This window comes from Mustela putorius, unplaced genomic scaffold (assembly GCF_011764305.1).
Source record: "Mustela putorius furo isolate JIRA1106 unplaced genomic scaffold, ASM1176430v1.1 tig00000487_pilon_pilon_pilon, whole genome shotgun sequence".
Classification (NCBI taxonomy): Eukaryota; Metazoa; Chordata; class Mammalia; order Carnivora; family Mustelidae; genus Mustela; species Mustela putorius.
Genome location: NW_025421399.1, coordinates 501,667 through 521,372, shown reverse-complemented (window position 1 = coordinate 521,372; position 19,706 = coordinate 501,667). Strand labels below are relative to the sequence as shown.

Here is a 19,706-nt window from a genome sequence, read left to right as displayed (position 1 = left end):
TGTCAAGCTTTCTGGACATCTGCCCAGACAACTCCTGTAGCAGAGCTGAAACTCTGAAGTTCGGACTGTGTCTCCTGAGGAGGTCTGTGATCATGCCCCGGCATTCTGTCTCCGTCCCCAAGCAGCCGCAAGAAAGGCTGCCCCACTTCTCATCCAGGGCCTGGGGAGACATATTTCCTATGTAGGGTACGTGTCACCACGGGCTGGTGCTCAGTTAGCTGACCTCTAGTTTTTTTGGCTGATGTCGGGGCTATACAACCAGCCAGATTTCCTTGTGAGGGAGGGAGGGAGGGAGGAAGTGGGGGTGTATCTGTCCCCCAGGGCTCTGCTCTGTCTGGGGTGACCAACTTTCCCATTTTGCATGGGACTGAGAAGCTCCCAGGGTTAGGGGACTTTCGGTACTAAAACCAGAACAGTCCTGGGGAAACGGGGATAACTGGTCGCCATGGCCCTATTTCCAGGGTCATTCTAGAGCCTTCTGTGTCTCCTTGGGCATGAGGTCTCTGCTTCCTGCAATAACTAGGCTTGCTCTTCCATCACCCAGGGGCCAACCCAGGAGCCTCCTCTACACCCCCCCCCCCCCCCCCGCTCTGGGCCCATAAAAGGAGATGAAGCTAGAGAAAGTCAAGACTGTGGCTGTGGGTTCCCACACCTCCTGAGGCTGAGGCTGAGGCTGAGGTCTGGGCTTGGATGACAGGCCCCTTTGAAGAACTGAGGATACTGGGTCTTTTCGGCAGCACGGGGCGGAGGAGACGTCGCGACGTGGCCGTCAGTTCAACGGGACTCCCAGTTTACGAGGCCGGGAAATGTTCATGGGAAGCTAACTAACAGGGTAATGAGGGGTTCTTATAGAAAGTGGTATTAACTTTAATGAGGAGAAAACCCTTTGTAAAGGCCAACGCCCACTGGAGCAGAGGTATAAACCTGGGGTGAAGAGCGGCTTCTCTGCACTGGGGGGCATCCGGCCTTGAAGACCTCTCTCACTTGCGTCTGGGCTGCTGAGGCCATGGCTTCCAAGTGCCTCAAGGCCAGCTTCTCTTCAGGGTCTCTCAGGGGCCTGGGGGGAGCTGGCGGCGGCTCTGCTCGCGTGTCCGCGATGTACTCCAGCAGCTCTTGCAAGCTCCCCAGCCTCTCCCGCGGGGCCCGGAGTTTCTCTGCGTGCTCCGTCGGGCTGGGTAGGAGCAGCAGCAGGGCGGCTGGCTGCTTGTCTGCTCTCTGCCTCCCGGCCGGAGGCTTTACCACCAGCTACAACCTGGGTGGGGGCTGGTTTGGGGATGGCGTCCTCACCGGCAGCGAGAAGGAGACCATGCAGTCCCTGAATGACCGGCTGGCCAGCTACCTGGAGAAGGTGCGCCAGCTGGAACGGGAGAACGCCAGCCTGGAGGGCCGCATCCGGGAGTGGTGTGAGCAGCAGGTGCCCTACCTGAGCCCTGACTACCAGTCCTACTTTCGGACCATTGAGGAGCTCCAGAAGAAGGTAAGGGACTCAGAGTGTCTCTGGCTGCTCGGGAGTCTGAAGCCATGAGCCCCGGACTGGAAGCTAGGACACCCATGCTGTTGGCTCTGCTCCCATGGGACACTTCAGAGGTCATGGAGCGTGTGCACATTTGCACATCTGTGGTCTCATCTGCTCCTCCCTGTCATCTGATGAGGAAGATATCATTAGCCCATTTTACAGATGGGAAAACCAGAGCTCAGGCTGATTAAGTGACTTATTCTAGGTGGTCCGGCTGGCAGCTGGTGGAGCCAGGCTCTGTGAACTCACTGACTGTATAACCTTTGCTAGCATGGTCTATCTCTATGAGTTTTAATTCTTTCCCCCCTCCTTTTTTTTTTTTTTTTTTTAAGGCGAGGGGATTGGACTTCATTTCTTTGGTGCAGGTCAGATTTTCTATAAAGAACTCAGGGAAGGAAAAACCCATCAGCAGTTTCCTTTTTGCCCAGCCCACATCCTCTGAGGGTCCCTGCTGGCTCCTGGGAGGGACCATTTGTGACCAAGGAATCAGAGAGTATGCTGCTGTTCAGGACCTGCCCTGAGGCCCCAGTGGCCTGGGAGTTAGGAAGGCAAGAGTTAGCCCCCCTGCCAGTCTTGGCTGCAGCATTTCCTCATCTCCCCTAGTCCATGCCGGGTTATGGGTCTCAGAGGCTCTACACTGGGTGGGGCTGTAGAGGCTTCCCTGTCTGGTCCCTACTGTGTGTCCTTAAGACTTCACGGAGCCTCAGAAGCCAGGAATCCAGAGATGGTTGATTCCTTCCCTCTGGAGGTGGCTCTTGCCAGCTTTGAGGAGATCTGGGGAGCTCTGGCTGGCAGACTGTCATTCCTTTCACATGTCACTTCTTTATTTTCCCAGACCCTGTGCACCAAAGCAGAGAACGCCAGGCTGGTGGTGCAGATCGACAATGCCAAGCTGGCCGCAGACGACTTCAGAACCAAGTGAGTGTCCTGCTTGCTCCTTGGTTGGGGGCTGGTAGACCTGGATATTGGCAATGCCAGGATGCAGGGTTTTTGCTGTCTTAAGTCACTGAGGTATTAAGGTGGGACACACAGAATGAGGACAGCCTGGGGTCAGATCTGACTTGGACATAAAAAGGAAATGGAGCTTCAGGCATCCTGTTACGTATGTGGCAGGTACGAGACGGAGCTGTCCATGCGGCAGCTGGTGGAGTCAGACATGAACGGCCTGCGCCGGATCCTAGATGATCTGACCCTGTGCAAGTCTGACCTGGAGGCCCAGGTGGAGTCCCTGAAGGAGGAGCTGCTGTGCCTCAAGAAGAACCACGAGGAGGTGAGCACAGGGGAGAAGGGGAGCAGGTGAGCATGGGAAGGAGGTGAATATGGGGAAGGAGGTGGAGATGGAGAAGGTGAACATAAGGGGGAAGGTGAGCCTGGGGGAAGCAGGTGAGCATGGGAGAACAGGTGAGCATGGGGAACAGGTGAGCATGGGGGAACAGGTGAGCATGGGGGAATAGGTGAGCATGGGAGAACAGGTGAGCATGGGGGAACAGGTGAGCATGGGGGAACAGGTGAGCATGGGGGAACAGGTGAGCATTGGAGAACAGGTGAGCATGGGGGAACAGGTGAGCATGGGGGAACAGGTGAGCATTAGAGAATAAGTGATCATGGGGGAACAGGTGAGCATGGGGGAATAGGTGAGCATGGGAGAACAGGTGAGCATGGGGGAACAGGTGAGCATGGGGGAACAGGTGAGCATTAGAGAACAAGTGAGCATGGGGGAACAGGTGAGCATTGGAGAACAGGTGAGCATGGGGGAACAGGTGAGCATGAGGGGGACAGGTGAGCACAGGGGAACAGGTGAGCATGGGGAGCAGGTAGGAGTAGGGGAGGAGGGTGAGTGAGGCAGCGGGCTGGGACAATTGATGCTGACCCTGATTTGTGCCACAGGAGGTGAACTCGCTGCGCTGCCAGCTTGGTGACCGGCTCAACGTTGAGGTGGATGCTGCCCCACCTGTTGACCTTAACCGTGTTCTGGATGAGATGAGGTGCCAGTATGAGACCCTGGTGGAGAATAACCGCCGGGATGCTGAAGAATGGTTCAATACTCAGGTAGGTACCTGGAAAGAGTCAGTGCAACAGAGACATGGGGTATCAAACGGAACTGACCTTGGGGCTCCGAATCATGAAACCAGGTTTGAGCCTCAGCTCTCTTTGGACCTTGCTGTGCACCTTGGGCAGGTTGCTGTCCTCTTAGCAATAACGTCCTCAAGGACGAAATGAATGGGTTGGACTGGGTGTTCTGGAAGGTCCTTCTTGGCTCATGATTCTGCGCGGTCTCCGTGGACCTCTGAAGCTAAGTCCTGATGCTCCTGACTAAATCCTGTGTGTGTATGTTTCAGACTGAGGAGCTGAACCAGCAGGTGGTGTCCAGCTCGGAGCAGCTGCAGTCCTGCCAGGCGGAGATCATCGAGCTGAGACGCTCTGTCAACGCCCTGGAGATCGAGCTGCAGGCCCAGCAGAGCATGGTGAGCCCGAGGCTTGAGCAGGGCTGCTGGGGGACCAAACGCAGCAGCACATGGGCCCACTGGGCCTCCATGCTCTGACCACACAGGCCGACTCTGGGGATTCAAGTTCTCGTGCTTTAGGAATTTTCTGTGTAGGGTGGAATGAGGTCCCAGCCCCTATTCACAAATGTCCTGGGGGGAAAAGACGGGAGACCTATAGCAACAGTAGCTCCTGTCCTTGTGTAAATAGGTTCATTCTGAGTAATTATCACTTCCTCAGAGATCTCATTACTAGGGGAGATGCTCTCTAGATCAGGGAGGCTCCAGGGGCTAACTGGCAGTCTCAGATGAGATGTCTGATTATGGTTCCTCCGGGTTCAAAGTGATTCTCTGAGTCTCTGTTCTTGGATTCTGAGGACTCACTGAGACCCACGAGGATTAAGTGCATCTTCTCTGACCTCTCACCTTCTCCTTTTGCCCTCACAGAGAGATGCTCTGGAATCCACCCTGGCAGAGACCGAGGCCCGCTACAGCTCCCAGCTGGCCCAGATGCAGTGCCTGATCAGTAACGTGGAATCCCAGCTGGCCGAGATCAGGAGTGACCTGGAGCGGCAAAACCAGGAGTACCAGGTGCTGCTGGACGTGCGGGCCCGGCTGGAGTGCGAGATCAACACGTACCGGGGCCTTCTGGAGAGCGAGGAGGGCAAGTGAGTGCATCTTCCCGATGCAGTCTACAAAGTTCTGGGGAGACGCCTTGGTGCCTGGGGAGAGCCCAGCATTTGGAGTTTGAGCTCTGCTTTTACTATAAATTTATCACGTGACCCCGGCCAGTCCTTTGTGGGCCTCCTTTTCCCATTGGTAAAACAAGGGGGGCAGGACTGGGTGATTTTTAAGGTGCTCTGAGTTATTGAATCAAAAAATCACAGTAATGTGAACTTTCTCTTTCTCTTAGGCTGCCCTGTAACCCGTGTGCCCCTGACCACACTCCTGCCAAGTCGTGCCTCCCCTGCCTTCCCGCTGTCTCCTGCGGTCCTGGGGCGGTCCGCTCCACCTGCAGCCCCCGCACCATCTGTGTGCCCTGCCCGGGGGGCCGGTTCTGAGAGGAACTGGCCTAGAAAGCTGAGGTCATTGTCTCCAGGGGCTGAACTTGGCCTTTGCTCAACCCTGACCCTAAAGACCAATCCCCTCTCTCTGTGCAGAACCCGGGGCACCAGGGCCTGGCTCCAGGAGGGCTCATTGCAAATATATCCCTCCAAGTCTCTCCAAGCCTGTTGCTAAGGCTGGCTGTCCCTGGAAGCCTCAATTCCTCATCATTTCAGTGGGTGCCAGCCAGGCTCTCTGTTCTGGGGCTGCCTCCTGGGTCAGGTTTCCTTCTGGGTGTTGTTGTTGTGGGTTCTGAAATATACTAGAGCACCTCTGTGGGTAGAATAATAAAGTGTATTGGCTTTGGCTCTCGATGCCTAACGGCACCGTTCCGGTGTCCCTGTTGTGTGTCTCTGCTGCGTGAAGAGGGGTGACTCCTGGCCAGGTGGATAGGGATGTTTGACCGCATATGACCCGGGGGATGACAGATCCTGTGGCCCTGTTTGGGATGACTAAGGGCCTCCCAGGGGGCTTTTTTGTTCAGTGGCTCAGCTCTCCTGATGAAGACGCTTCTTCAAGATTCCTATATGGTGATCCGTATTACCAGACCTCCCCCACTTCCCTCCTTGGTCTACATGGCCACTCTGGGATCCCAGAGGAAGGTGGATAAAGCCAGGAGGCAGTCCAAGGTGAAGCATGTTAAGCTGGTTTTCATTTCATGCCTGTGGTTCTCAAAAGAGCAGCAACATAGACAGCCCACACCAGGGTATTTTCATTTCCTTCCTTCCACCGTGATACTATCATATAGCTCTCCAGCTCAGCAGGTCCCTCCAAGACCTACACCCCTTCCGGTGCACGAGTAAGCTGGCCATTGTGACCTCCAGCTACAATTCAGAGATTCTTGTCTGTAAGAGACTCATCGTGCTCAGTGTGCCTGTGGCATCTGATGCTGCATACAGTGCCTTTGGGTACCAGAGCATTTCCACATGGAACCTTTTTGCCCAAAGGTTCTCATTTATGTCCAGACTATCCTCCCCCAACAAACTGGAAAATGCCAAACTCCATGGATTCCAGTGGGACATGACAACGAAGGTAAAACTTCCTCAGGTAGAAAGGAAGGTGGGTTGTCTCCAGATAATCCAGTGTTCCTCATAAGATGCCAAGAGCACCACTATGGAAGTTGAGTGATGTTAAGAGAGTTGTAACAGCACACAAGGTGGAGATTGGATTATGGAAAGACAGATGACCCAGCGGGCCTGAGACTCCTACCCCTGAAGGGGTCCTGATGTCATTCACCCTGATTTGACTTTAGAGTCATTCCCTTCCTAAGCCCCCATAAAGGAGAGCCTGGGGCTCTGGCTTCTCTCAGCCCCCTCACTCCTGACTTCCTCCACTGCCTCGACTTTGGTCTTCTTGGAACATTATGCCTGGTTTTGTTGAGGTTCAGCCCCCCACCCCGAAGAGGATGATGGTCTCTTGATCATTCACTTCATTCAACAAATCTTCACTGGGCACCTCCTTGGGCCAGACAGGGTTTCAGGTGCCCAGATCTGGATTAAGCCTTGTCAGAGGGGGTCTGGGGGTGGGAAAGGAAGGGTACCCACTCCCTGCCTCAGTGGTAGGAGGAGGCCTGCTGAAGGGGTCATGGAGTTAGTGTGATGAAGACGGGCACCGAACATGGAGTCAGACTGATCCAGGTTCAAATCCCATCCCCAGAACTTCCTGCCTGTGGGAGATTAGCAGGGGGTGGCCCCTTGTTGAGTCTTAGTTTCCTCATCAGTAAAACAGGGGCCAGGACACTGAGTGTACTGTGAGGTCCGTACTGCTTTCCCAAGCATATGCTGGGCCTTTGAAGCTGGCTCAGTATTGTTGACCGTCTACTCTAACTGGAGGTCTGGGTTGTGCTGAGGCTGACATCTGCCTTTTCCCTGCCCAGAGTGTCATTTCTGAGCTTTCCTTCCAGGTAGCAATTCCAAGCAGCCAAAGGAGAGATGCCGTTCTGTGGCTTACTATCTTTCTGACTCGGAGGAAAGTCGGGCATGGGGGACCCGCTGTCAGCAAGCCATGCAAGGGTTGAGTGAACTCCAAGTCCCATCAGCTGCACTTCCTCCTTAATGACATCCTCTGTGGTCCAAACCCCTTCCAAAGTCATCCTGTATCCCTCCAAGATGCAGCGAACCAGAGGCTGTAGAGCCTTGCCTCATTAACTATTCACGCCATCTGCTTATGCTCTTTGAATATAATGCTGCTTCCATCAAGTCACAGATTCTCAGCCTTAGCCACACACTGGAATGACCTGGAAAGCAGACGGGTCACTGGTCTGACCCCCAGCAATCCTGACTTAGTTGGTCTGGGATATGGCTGAGTGTCGGGGTTTTAAAAAGCTTCCCAAGTGACTCTAGTGCACAGCCAGGGTTGGGGCCTTCTTTGTTAGGGCGAGGGCCTTTCTGCACGGCAGCTGGGGGTCTCAGGCTGTGAGCCCTCAGTCCCAGTGGATCTCTGACAGGTGCTTTGGACCACCCCTCAGCTCTGGCTTGTTTTTCTGCTTTAGTCTCAAGCATCTGTGCTGAACTTTGAATTTCAGTTATCATATTTTTAATTCCAGAGAGTTATTTTTTCTTCTCTGTTTCTCTTTTTATAACATCCAGCTCTTGTTTCATGACTGCCGTTCTTAACTCTGAGGTCATTAAAAAATACACACACGTGTCCGTGTTAGTAGATTGTTCTAGATTTCTGCATTGTTTCTGTTTCCTCCAGTTTCCTCTTCACTGTTCCATGTGTTTGCTTGTTTTGTTGTGTCTCTGTCTGCAATGTTGGAAACTTCTCTCAAATGTCTGATGATCCTTCTGCTTATGTTTGTCGACACAACGCTATAGGCAGGTTGGCAAACTGATTTTTTGGATGACAGAACTACCTAAATTCAGCTCTGATAGGTCTTTTGTCTGGGGTCAATCCAGTTTTTCAAAGAACGGTGAGAACGAGACAGTCTGGGGCCAGGCCCCCATGTGCATCCTACCTACCTTTATTTTTATGTTTATAAGTTTATTTTTAAAGGTTTTAATTATTTATGAGAAAGAGAGCAAGATAGAACAAGTAAGAACAGGGGGAGAGGGAGAAGCAGGCTCCCCGCTGAGGGGCTCCATCCCAGGACCCTGAAATCATGACCTGAGGTGAAGGCAGACGCTTGACTGTCACCCAGGCACCGCCCACCTACCCTTGTTTAAAGGGGCCCTCCACCCTGAACATAGTCAGTTCCCAGCTCTCAGTTTCTTCCTTTGCTCCTACTTCCTTGCCCTTCTCTGAGCGACTTTCCCTTCTCTCCCTTTTTCAAATACACTTCTTTGCCCAGTGGTTGACTTTGGCCTCAGAGGCGCTGGTATACAGTGGCTAGGCTCTGGAGTCAGATCTGTGTTTGAGAACCGGCTGCGCCTGCTCCTGCCCTTGCGCTACCTGTCCCTGCCCCCGACCTTCACCCGATCTTGGCTTTGCACACCGTTGTTTTCCTTTTTCACACACACTCAGGCGTGAGACCCAGTCCTTCCTCTGTCATGGGGACCGGAGCTCATGCCAAGAGTTTCGATTTAGTGCATCTTGCTGAAGTTCCCGTGGATGCCTCGGGGTGGGACTGCACTTCACAGCACGGCCTCTCAGCTCCTTCCTGGTGTCCGTCCTCCTCACTCCTGCAATCCTTTCCCCCACACCCTTTGCTTCCATGATTGTCCTGGGAACTTCCAACTCTTCTCCCTTGTCTCCCTCTAATGTCTTGCCGGTCAATATCCAGGCATTTGGAGTCTCATCTTCTACCCCAAGAACTTTATGTATTTTTTTCAAGTAAAGACAGTTCTGGGATACCTGGGTGGCTCAGTCAGTTAGGTGTCTGCCTTCAGCTCAGATCATAATCCCAGTCCTGGGATCGAGTCCTGCGTCGGGTTCCCTGCTCAGCGGGGAGTCCGCTTCTCCCTCTGCCTGCTGCTCCCCCAGCTTGTGGGCGCTCTCTCTCTTTGGCAAATAAATAGATAAAATCTAAAAAAAAAAATAAAAAAAAGATTGTTCTTTCTGCAAGAGGAATGCTGGTGGCAGGTACTGAGAGATGCTCCTACACCTTAGTGATTCTCAAGCCCACCTGGAGAACTCACTTAACATAGAGTGAGTTGGGAAAGGCACCTGTCTTACACAGATGGCTGGGCCCCACCCTCAGGGTTTCTGACTCAGCTGGCCTGGGGTGGGTGTGAGGAATTTGCATTTCTAACACATTCTCAAAATGATGCTGCTGGTCTGGAGGCCACACTTGGAGAACCATTGCTACATCTTATTACAATAATAATTATTTTACGTTTTTTTGGGGGGTGAGGATTAAGTGGGCAAATTAATGTTAGGCACCAAGCTTGGTGCCTGGTGCTTGTATAGATGTAATAGATGCTGGTTACGATTTTGCAGGCTGGTCCAATGAGTTTCGTTCCAGCTAGCTGGTATCGTCATCGTAACCGCCTTCTATCTGATGCTACTGTCTTCTCTGAAGTCGCTTCTTTTGTCTGTTAATCCAGACAAAAGAACTGGAAGTTATGGTTGGTGCAACAAATTTCAGGGAACTGGGCTACACGGCATTTCCCCTTCCCTGGCTCTCTGCCAACATTTCTAGAAATAGATGAAAAAAAAATAAGGCAAGTACTTACACCCTAATATTATACTGAGAAGCTGAATGAATAAATAGTGGCTCTTGGGGCACCTGGGTGGCTCAGTGGGTTAAAGCCTCTGCCTTCGGCTTGGGTCATGGTCCCAGGGTCCTGCATCGGGCTCTCTGCTCAGCAGGGAGCCTGCTTCCTCCTCTCTCTCTGTCTGCCTCTCTGCCTACTTGTGATCTCCGTGTGTCAAATAAATAAATAAAATCTTTAAAAAAAATAGTGGCTCTCTAACCCCACATACTGAAAAATTGATATGTGAGCCCGCAGGTATCAAAGACAGGACTGAAAACCACTGGTCTTGCCTAGTGCCTTTTTTTTTTTTTTTTTTTTTTTTTTTTTTGAGAGGGAGTGAAGGCAGAGGGAGAGGGAGAGAGAGAATCCCAAGCAGGCTCCATGCCCAGTGTGGAGCCCGACTCAGGGCTCAATCTCACGATCCTGAGATCATGACCTGAGCCCAAATCAAGAGTCGGGTCCTTAACCACCTGAACCGCCCAGGTGCCCCTTGCCTGTTGCTTTCTTGAGGAATGCCTAAGGCTTCTATAGCTGGAGACATCTGCTCCAGTCCCCTAGCTCCGCTCATTCCAGGGCTGCAGAGGGTGGCTTCTCGAGAGAGCTGATTCACTCTGTTTCCTGTCTCTGAGGCACCTGGGCCCGAAGGGAGGCCCGCATGGCAGGAAGTGAAAACAGAGCCTGTTCCAGCCTGACCCCGTCCTTCTGACAGACAATCCTCAAACTCTCAGCATCTCTGTGGAGCAGGGCTAAACGAAGGGAGGATCCCCGAGACGGTCCAGATAGAATGTCTGCCCCTGTCTCTCTTTCTTACTAGCATCTGGCTGAAAAGATGCCCCCGATTCTTCAGCTTTCTGTCTGTGTCCAGAGTTTGTCTCCCCGGGTTGGAGAGATGATACAGGTCTAGAAGCCTCCGAGGTTCTGTTTCCTATCTCCTTGGATTTATACCTTAGCACTGCCATTATCCATGCAGCTTCCAGCACCCACACACTTCCTCCTTAGGGGGCAGGCCTGTCCCCACAGGGAACGCTCTCATTAAAAGGAACAGCAGCTGCCCCACAGAACTCCAGCCTTTCTCAGGGCCTGAGCAGGCGGGGGTGCAGTGGGCAAAGCCATTGGCGGCTCAGGGCCAGGTGCTGTGGTCTCCTGGCAGCCCCGCCCTAGTAATGAGGGCCCAGCCACCGAGCTGATCCTTTGAAGATGTGTCCCAAAGCTCTCCCCTGGTGATCAGTGACAGGAGCCCGGTGTCCTGCTTTAGCCAAATGACTAGCTTAGCCTCTTTTATGAGAAAAGGAACTCCTTATTGGAAACCAAATTATAAATTAATTAGCAGCTTCTTCTGGGGCTATGCACATCAACACCACCCCATGATGACTTTCTAGAGCGAACCCCCTCATTCCAGGGGTATAAAAAGGCCCAAGCAGGTTGGGGTCTGTAGACACCAGCAATCCAGGTGGCCGCCGCTGAGGAGAAGGGACCTTCCCAGACATGACTTCCAACTGTTCAGCTTCCATCAAGAGCTGCCCACGGCCCTCCTCTGTCTGTTCCAGCAGCATGAGCTGCCGGCCCGAGATGTGCCTGGGTTATGTCTGCCAGCCCGTGAGCTGCGTGCCTTCTGTCAGCGTGCCCACCACCTACCGTCCCGCCAGCTGCTTCTCCAAGACCTACCTCTCCAGCTCCTGCTGGTCCAGCAGCTGCCGGCCCTCTAGCGGCATCTCCAGCTCCATGGGCACCTGTAGCTGGTTCTGCGAGGGCTCTTTCAATGGCAATGAGAAGGAGACCATGCAGTCCCTGAACGACCGCCTGGCCTGCTACCTGGAGAAGGTGCGCCAGCTGGAGCGGGAGAATGCGGAGCTGGAGAGCAAGATCCAAGAGGCCTGCCAGTCTCAAGTGGCCACCATGAGTCCTGACTACCAGTCCTACTTCAGGACCATTGAGGAACTCCAGCAGAAGGTGAGCGCAAGCAGCGAACAGACTCACGGGGAAGGCAGCCAGAAGGGCTAGCGCTCCAGATTTGAATCTCGTTAATTCATTAAGCCACATTCAGGGGAAAGACACTTCCCTAGGGCATGGGGTTATCTCATAATTTGAGTGTTCAGCTAGAGCCCTTAATGCAGAAGAGGACTGGGATCTAGTCTCGGCTCTACCACTGCATGACTTTGGGAGGGCCCTTCTCTTCCCTAGACCTCAGTTTCCTCATCTGTAAAATGGGGATGAAAAGAGCTTTCATCTGGTGGCGCTGGTAAGAAGATTCCAAGAATCGAGGCAAGTAATGTGTTTACCATAGCCTCTGGTAAACGGCGAGTTTTCCGTAAATGCTAGTGCTTATTAAGGGTCTGTCTGTCCCATGAATGACTTCAGACTTAATGAGATTCTTTCCTTCCACAATGTTCATTGCAGCCAAAATAGGGGCAGTTGGATTCATGAAGACCTAGTGCTTAAAAAATAAATTTTGGGGGTGTCTGGGTAGCTCAATGGGTTAAGCCTCTGCTTTTGGCTCAGGTCATGATCTCAGGGTTCAGGGATCGAGCCCCGCATCGGGCTCTCTGCTCAGCAGGGAGCCTGCTTCTCCCATCTCTCTCTGCCTGCCTGTCTACTTGTGATCTCTGTCTTTCAAATAAATAAATGAAATCTTAAAAAAAATAAATAAATTACATGTTCTCCAATGATTAGTGGTTCATCTAATATTCTCTAGAGCTCCAGGAAAACAGGGCTTCTGCAGTGATGGGTCACAGGCTGCTGAACCCCATCAGCTACTGGCTTCTCATTTGGGATCTTTTTCCTTTTCCTTGTCCTGGATTAACCACCTCTTGTGCCTTGGCCCCCACCAGGTTCTGTGCACCAAGGCAGAGAACGCCAGGATGGTCGTGCACATTGACAATGCCAAGCTGGCTGCGGACGACTTCAGGACCAAGTGAGTTTGGCGGAGGCGCACGGGCCCTCCCCTCCCTGCAAGTCTTCAGGGAGCAGCTCTCCATTAGTTTCAGAGAGGGCTGGAGAAGCCCCAGCAGCTCCAGGCCTTTTCTGAGTTACGGTCTTCAGCTTTAGCCCTCAGTTGCTGCCCCTGCCCTTGCCCAGGTATGAGACGGAGCTGACCATGCGGCAGCTGGTGGAGGCCGACACCAATGGCCTGCGCCGGATCCTGGACGAGCTGACCCTGTGCAAGGCTGACCTGGAGGCCCAGGTGGAGTCCCTGAAGGAGGAGCTGCTGTGCCTCAAGAAGAACCACGAGCAGGTGAGACCTGAAGTCAAGATGACGTTGGCCCTGGGAAGCCGAACGGGAAGAATGAGAGGTTTTGGGGTTGAAATTCCCAGGGACTGCCATGTAAAGTTTCTGGGACTTGCCCAGTTTACTGAACCTTTCCGAGGTGGATTTCCTTTTTCTGTCCCCACCCTGTTCTTCTTCTGCTCTCCTGTTTGCATATCCAAAAGCTGCAGGTCAACCCTTTATTTTCTGATGTTCCCCCCCTCGTCGCCGGCAGGTCCTTGAAGGGAAACTCCTCCACCCTGGGCACCGATGTGCTGCAAAGCCCACTGGAGGTCTGATGTTTTCCCTCTCCTTCTCTGAAATGGATTCTCAACCTCTTGACTTGGGATTTGAAAGAACAAGTGTTTTGGAATCCTGGCTGGGTCTCCTTAGGCTTAGATGTAAAGTAACAATCAGTACCACATACTCACTGAGTGCCCTAAGGTAACTGACTCATCCTGCTTAAGTCAGAGAGCTGGGAACCACACCAAGAGGCCACTAATGAGGCATTATCACACACTCCGGGCAGCCTCCGAGACAACTTTCTCTCCTTGGCAGCCAAGCCTGGGGCGGGGGGTTGCCTGCTCACACTCAGGCCTTGAACCAATTGAAGCCAGGCTCCTGCTGCCCTCTGTCCCAGATATACACAGGCTGGGAGGGGGGTTGGCGATAGAGGGGCACGGGTTTCCCTTTTCAGCCCAAGGAGATCAAACAAATCCCGTCGTTGCTCTCGGCTTCTGCCAAAGTGACAGGGAGTGCGATGGACTGCTTCTGCTGTTATGGGAGCACCCGGCCGGCGCTGGAAGACCACAGGGCACGTTTCACAGTGGCAGTCCTCAAAGGGCTCCTCGAACCTAGACATCTTAGCTTCTTCTGTTCCATCATTTTGTGTCTCGCTGGGGTGGCGACCGTTTGACTTCACCCTTGTGCCTTTTCAGGAAGTCAGTGCCCTCCGCTGCCAGCTGGGGGACCGCCTTAACATTGAAGTAGACGCTGCGCCCCCCGTGGACCTGAACAGGATGCTGGAGGAGATGCGGTGTCAGTATGAGACTGTGGTGGAGGCCAACCTCAGGGACGTGGAGGAATGGTTCAACACACAGGTGGGCCTCTCGCCGGTGGGCCGGCCTCCCTCGGATCCCCAGGCAGGTACACCTGCCCTTCTTCTATCTCCCCCCATTGCAGATGGAGGAACTTAACCAGCAGGTGGCCACGAGCTCCGAGCAGCTGCAGAGCTACCAGTCGGACATCATTGACCTGAGACGCACGGTCAACACGCTGGAGATCGAGCTGCAGGCTCAGCACAGCCTGGTGGGTGCTGCCCACTGGGTGGTCTCTGGAACCCTGGGTGGCATTGTGCTTAGAGGCAGGCATTCAGGAGGCAGATGGAGGCCCAGATTCAGCCATCATGGCGTGTCTCCCGTCCGACATGGGGCAGGTGGGCGCTGTTGAACACAACTCCCCAGGAAGGCTTATTCTCCGCTTGGTCTGTGCTTCCAAACCCATGCTGCCTGTCGGAGTTTTACCACTTCCCACGCTCAGGCTCCTCTCTGGATGAGTGAAATCAGAGTCTGTGGAGTTGGGACCTAGGCCCCAGGATTCTCTGAAAGCTCCCACGTGACTTCAATGTGCAGCCAGGGCTGAAGACCACAGATCTGAATAATGCCGTAGGGGATGAGCCTGGTGAACCTCAAATCCAAAGTGTAAAGCCAGACTGAGGCTGAAGAAGAAATAAGGGATTTATGATCACACGATCTGGGTTCAAATTCTAGTCTCTCTCTCTCTTTTTTTAAAGATTTTATTTATTTATTTGACAGAGATGACAATAGGCAGAGAGGCAGGCAGAGAGAGAAAGTGGGGGAAGCAGGCTCCCTGCTGAGCAGAGAGCCCGATGTGGGGCTCGATCCCACAACCCTGGGATCATGACCTGAGCCAAAGGCAGAGGCTTTAACTCACTGAGCCACCCAGGTGCCCCCAAATTCTAGTCTTGTTACCTGCCAGCTGCTTAAGTTTGAATAAGTCACCCCAGCCTTTTGGGGATTAGTTTTCATGGTGACTTAGGTGGGGAGGGGTCATTCCCAGCCCCAAAGAGAGAGAGGTGGCTCTTCTTGGTTCTTTCTGAACCAGGAAAATAGGTCTATTCCTCGGCAATTTTGTCTTTCCCTTTGCCTTAGAGGGACTCTCTGGAATCCACCCTGGCAGAGACCGAGGCCCGCTACGGCTCCCAGCTGGCCCAGATGCAGTGCCTGATCAGCAACGTGGAGGCCCAGCTGGCCGAGATCAGGTGTGACCTGGAGCGGCAGAACCAGGAGTATAAGGTGCTATTGGACGTCAAGGCCCGGCTGGAGTGCGAGATCAACACGTATCGGGGCCTGCTGGAGAGCGAGGACTGCAAGTGAGTGGGCCTGGCTGAGGCTGTATGGCTGTAGGCGAGGGCTGGAGGAGGCTATGGGAAGCGACTGGGCCTACCCATGAGATGGAGCCCTGCCATGATTAAGAAACAGTTGGGAAGCCGGTACGATCCAAAGAAAGTCGGGCAGGTGTTGGTGCTGCCGTCCCAAACCCGGCCCACTGGAGACCGTTGTGTTCCTTTCTGTGTCAGCACACTCCTTCCAAGGGCTTTCCAGGGGCAGGGCACCATGGGGGACAAGGGGATAGATGGTGACAAGCCCTCTGCTCTCAGGTCGTTTCCATCTGTTTAGGGAGACAGACAAGCAACTGGAGATCATACTTGGGGTAAAGGTTTACTGCACTTGGGAGGACAAGGTAGCTTAACATGACTGAGCTATGGTGGGAAGGGGAAGAGGAAAGACTGGTGAGGCCCGTTCCTGGAGAACCACGAAGTCCATGCTGGGGAGGGAGGACCTTATTTCATAGATAATTGAAAGGCCTTTTTTTTTTTTTTTTTTTTGAGGAGGAAATGATAGAATTTTCTCAACTGCCTATCTCCCCAGTGAGATGGTTAACACCTAGAACTCAGAGACATTATAAATTTTCTTTATCTCCTACACCTGGCACACAGTAAATGCTCAGTAAATGTTCCTTGACTGAGTCCATGAAAACTCAAAGCTGCTCTTCAGGAAGATGCACAGATGGCTGCAGGGCGGGGGCGTCCCAGCAAGGAGCGTGTTCAAGAGGCCCTGGCCATGGTCTAGGCAAGCAGTAGGGAGGGTCAGAAGCTGGGCATTGCAGGGAGGCTCAGCACGGCCTGCTGGTCACCTGGGCACAGGATGCCTCGGACCGTGGACACCTGGTGGGCTGACCGCTGTTGTAGACCTTTTCTTATTCTGCATTCAGCCTTGCTTTTCTGTCATTTAGTCTCACCCCCTGGGGCAAGAGTTGCTTAAGAGTTGCTCCTCTTCAGGGAGCAGGCTGTTACCATGCACGAGTGACATGGGTCACTGTGGGGCTGTGGAGAACCAGAGAGCTGTGCCTAACCCAGTGAGGGCACTGCCCGCCTCGGGGCCATTTCTAACAACCAGTATTGTTAGGTCTTTCGATTGTTCAAGAGAAGCTGGGAATCCTGATGTCTTTTAAACATCAAATTCTTCTTATTTTTACATATTTTCAACAAATTAGAAAAAAATACAGCACCATACAAAACATATTTCAGGCTGGATATGGTCCCTGGGTACCTGTCCAGTTTCTGGGCTATCTGGTTCCCATATATTGTCTAGTGTGTTGTTTCTGGTTTTGAGCCCACATCTGCCAGTCTCTGAGATCACCCTTTTTTCTCTGCCATGTATGCCTTCTGCATGAATTACTTACCTCTTCTTATTCAACACATTCTCATGACGTTCCTGCTCCAGGCCAGGTTTGCAGGGTGTGCGTACGTACACGGCTGCTGACCTCACTGTTTTAGGGGACACAGACTGTAACAGAATAATCATGAATCATTCTGGGAGGAGGAACACGGTAGTTCTGGGGGACTTGATACAGAGAGATCAGGGAGGGCTTCCAGGATGCGGCTGTTGAGTTGAAGGAAGCTGTTCTTCATCATGGCCCACATGGAGCAGGGAGAGGCACGCTTCTATTTGTATTTGTAGAAGATCGCTCTGCCCTCGAAGTTGACAGTAGTTAGGAGGGGCAAGAGTGGAGCTTGGGAGACCAATGAGGAGGCTGCTGGGGTCATACAGGCAAAGATGGAGGTGGGACCAGGGAAGCTGAGCGGAGAAGGTGAGCAGTGGGGGAGTTTGAGAGGCATCTGGGGGGCAGAACCACGGCATGTGTTGCTGAGTTGGACTTTTTTCTAATCCTGCCCCACACGTCTTTCTTCTGCAGGTTGCCCTGTAACCCATGCTCCACTCCCTCCTGTCCTCCTTGTGCACCTTCCCCCAGCATGCCCCGCACCGTCTGTGTGCCCCGCACCGTCTGTGTGCCTTGCGTGCCCTGCCCTCAGAGCCGCTTCTGAAGTCTCTCATATTGATGGATCCTGCAGACACCAGAGCTGGGTGGCTGGAGCCTCCTCAGGCAGAGTCTGACCACAGTCCCAGGCCCCAAGGAAGCCCTCCAGCAGCGGTGCTGGGAGGTGGGCTTGTGCAACCCGCTATGACCTGCAGGGGGCGCCCTAGCTCCCACTTCTTAGACGCTGCCTCTCCCTTCCACCTGCCCATTGCTCTTTGCTGATGTTCATGGTTGTCTGTTCGGCCTCAAGAGCATATTCTTTTAACTGGTAAATAAAGCCTCATCCAGTGGCCCTGCAAACACATCTTTCTCTATTTGTCGCTTTGTTGCTGTATCCACCAGCCAGTTCTACTCAGCTGGGCTCAAGAGAAACGTCACTAAACTCTGTATTTATTTTTATGTCCCGTCTGCTTCCACAGGCTTGGGAGGCACTCGCTAGAAAGACCCACATGCCATATACTACGTAAAGCTAGGCCATCGGTCCAGAGCCAAGTAATAAAAGAATAAAGAGAAGAGGGAGATAATTAAGCCAGAAACCTAGGCCAAACTACTGTAATTGAGAATACTGTTATAACCCCACCCCTCTACCTCATTACAGCTGGTACAATACGATCATTCATTCACTCATTCAAATAACCTTTACTATGGCCTCCTTTGTGCAGATTGGGTGTTAGGAGCCGGCGAGCCCCTGGGTAGCCCTCCAGACATTTGTTCATGCCTTGCTTGCTCCTTGCGACAATCTGTGAGAAAGGTACCATTATTTTCTCTTTGTAAATGAGGAAACTGAGACCCAGAGAGGTTAAGAAACTTGCCCAAGGTCACACAGCTAGTAAGAAGTGGACCCAGGACTCCGTATAGGCTGTTAGGCCCCAGGGACACTCAAGCAATTCATAATTCTGAGTCCTCATATTTGCAAACTAGAGCTGGATGCAGGGGTTACAAAAATTGCAAGTGATCCCTACTGTCTAGATGTCTAGGATTGGAGAGGGTGCTGAGGGCAGTGTGTATAAGGCCCCACTCTTCCTCAACAAAGGCCAGATAACAACAAAAACAACAACGACAATAGTAATAATCATGACAACCCCTTCCGGAGCACTTACGATGCACCAGGAGCTGTGCTGAGCACATTACGTAAATCAGCCTAAAGCAGCTCGCACAATCACCATGTAAGAGAGGCATCGTGTCTATTTAGAAAAGAGAAACCAAGGAGTGGAAGATGGGTCAGTTGCCCAAAGTTCCATGCAAGGACAGAGATTCAAACCCAGGTCCTGCTGTTTCCACTGAAAAATTTATTTGAAACACTCTGTTGGACAGCTACCTTCCCACCGAGAAAGAGCACACACTAGCAAAGACTGGGAGAAAGTACTTGACTGGGGAGAGTAGGAAGGGCCTCAAGCAGCTTGTGGCATTTGAGATGGGCCTGAATGTCTACAGAGCAAACGAGAGGTAGCCACGTGTGGGGCCTGCATAGAAGCAGAGGTCGTGAGTGGCTGGGGCAGCAGGTGTCCCTGTGGAAGCCTGGTGGGAATAAAGCTCATGTGGTAGGGAGATATCAGACTATGGGGGAGGCGCCTTGTGTACCCAAAAGAGCCCGGACTCCATCCCGAAGGCAGCGGGAGAGCTGCTGCAGGTTCTGGGCCCCAGGATGGCATGGCTGGAGTGATATTTTAGAAAGTTTCACCAAGGAGTGTCAAAAGGATGACTGAGAGGCAGGGGGAGAGCTCATACGAGTGTGTGGAAGAAGCTAAGGGGACCTCAGCTCAGGTTGTGACAGTGGGAAGGTCAATGTGAGAGGCTCAGTAAAGAACCCCACTTGGCAAGGCTGGCCATGGCAGATGACGAGGAGAACGCCAGAAATGGGAATCTCGCACCCCTTTCTGAACCTCAACCTCCAAACACACCGTTCTTCCTTAATGAGCTGAGGTGATGTTTCTATTAAAGATCTACCTTCTGGCCTTGCCAAGAAATGACGAGAGACGGATTGGCTCCTGCCACTGCCTGGGGCTCTTAGGACATGATCCTGCATGCAGACCTGGCAGGAAGGGCCTCGAGCCTTACGGGACACACAAACACACTGCTTAGCCAGCTGTGGTTTGTGAGTGTGGAGGTGAGGGGAACATTTCATCGAGCTGGAATGCCAAGGGGGAGGAGCTTCTGGCCAACTGGATAATCTTGTAACTGAGTACCAACCAGCGGCCGTTCTTGTTTTCAATCCCTGTGCAAATTTGCCTAGAATGTGCTTAGCTTGATAAACACAATAGACTGAACAGAATCAGATCTTTGGTTCTAAAATCCTGGGCCTGTTCTGTCCAATATGGAAGCCA

At 52.7% G+C, this 19,706-nt stretch overlaps 2 protein-coding genes across 2 annotated transcripts; both read left to right on the top strand.

Moving 5' to 3' along the window:
- The first annotated feature begins 912 nt into the window (after positions 1 to 912).
- On the top strand, positions 913 to 5,392 carry KRT35 (keratin 35). Its single transcript, XM_004772750.3, has 7 exons — positions 913 to 1,477; positions 2,352 to 2,434; positions 2,630 to 2,786; positions 3,404 to 3,565; positions 3,856 to 3,981; positions 4,447 to 4,667; positions 4,913 to 5,392. Exons 1-7 carry the CDS (start codon positions 1,007 to 1,009, stop codon positions 5,058 to 5,060), a joined length of 1,368 nt encoding a protein of 455 aa, XP_004772807.1. The 5' UTR covers positions 913 to 1,006; the 3' UTR covers positions 5,061 to 5,392.
- Positions 5,393 to 11,207: 5,815 nt separating this feature from the next.
- KRT32 (keratin 32) lies at positions 11,208 to 17,677 on the top strand. The gene is made up of 7 exons (XM_004772751.3): positions 11,208 to 11,687; positions 12,566 to 12,648; positions 12,813 to 12,969; positions 13,920 to 14,081; positions 14,164 to 14,289; positions 15,153 to 15,373; positions 17,260 to 17,677. The coding sequence occupies exons 1-7, from the start codon at positions 11,223 to 11,225 to the stop codon at positions 17,387 to 17,389; spliced, it is 1,344 nt and encodes a 447-aa protein (XP_004772808.1). The 5' UTR covers positions 11,208 to 11,222; the 3' UTR covers positions 17,390 to 17,677.
- The last annotated feature ends 2,029 nt before the right edge of the window (positions 17,678 to 19,706 follow it).

Excerpts from the sequence above, each read along its gene's own strand:
- KRT32 (XM_004772751.3), top strand. The coding sequence starts at position 11,223 with ATGACTTCCAACTGTTCAGCTTCCATCAAGAGCTGCCCACGGCCCTCC. Across the intron at positions 14,082-14,163 it reads AGGAATGGTTCAACACACAG|ATGGAGGAACTTAACCAGCA; the intron begins GTGGGCCTCTCG and ends CCCCCATTGCAG. Across the intron at positions 15,374-17,259 it reads CTGGAGAGCGAGGACTGCAA|GTTGCCCTGTAACCCATGCT; the intron begins GTGAGTGGGCCT and ends TTTCTTCTGCAG.
- KRT35 (XM_004772750.3), top strand. The coding sequence starts at position 1,007 with ATGGCTTCCAAGTGCCTCAAGGCCAGCTTCTCTTCAGGGTCTCTCAGG. Across the intron at positions 2,787-3,403 it reads TCAAGAAGAACCACGAGGAG|GAGGTGAACTCGCTGCGCTG; the intron begins GTGAGCACAGGG and ends TTTGTGCCACAG. Across the intron at positions 4,668-4,912 it reads CTGGAGAGCGAGGAGGGCAA|GCTGCCCTGTAACCCGTGTG; the intron begins GTGAGTGCATCT and ends TCTTTCTCTTAG.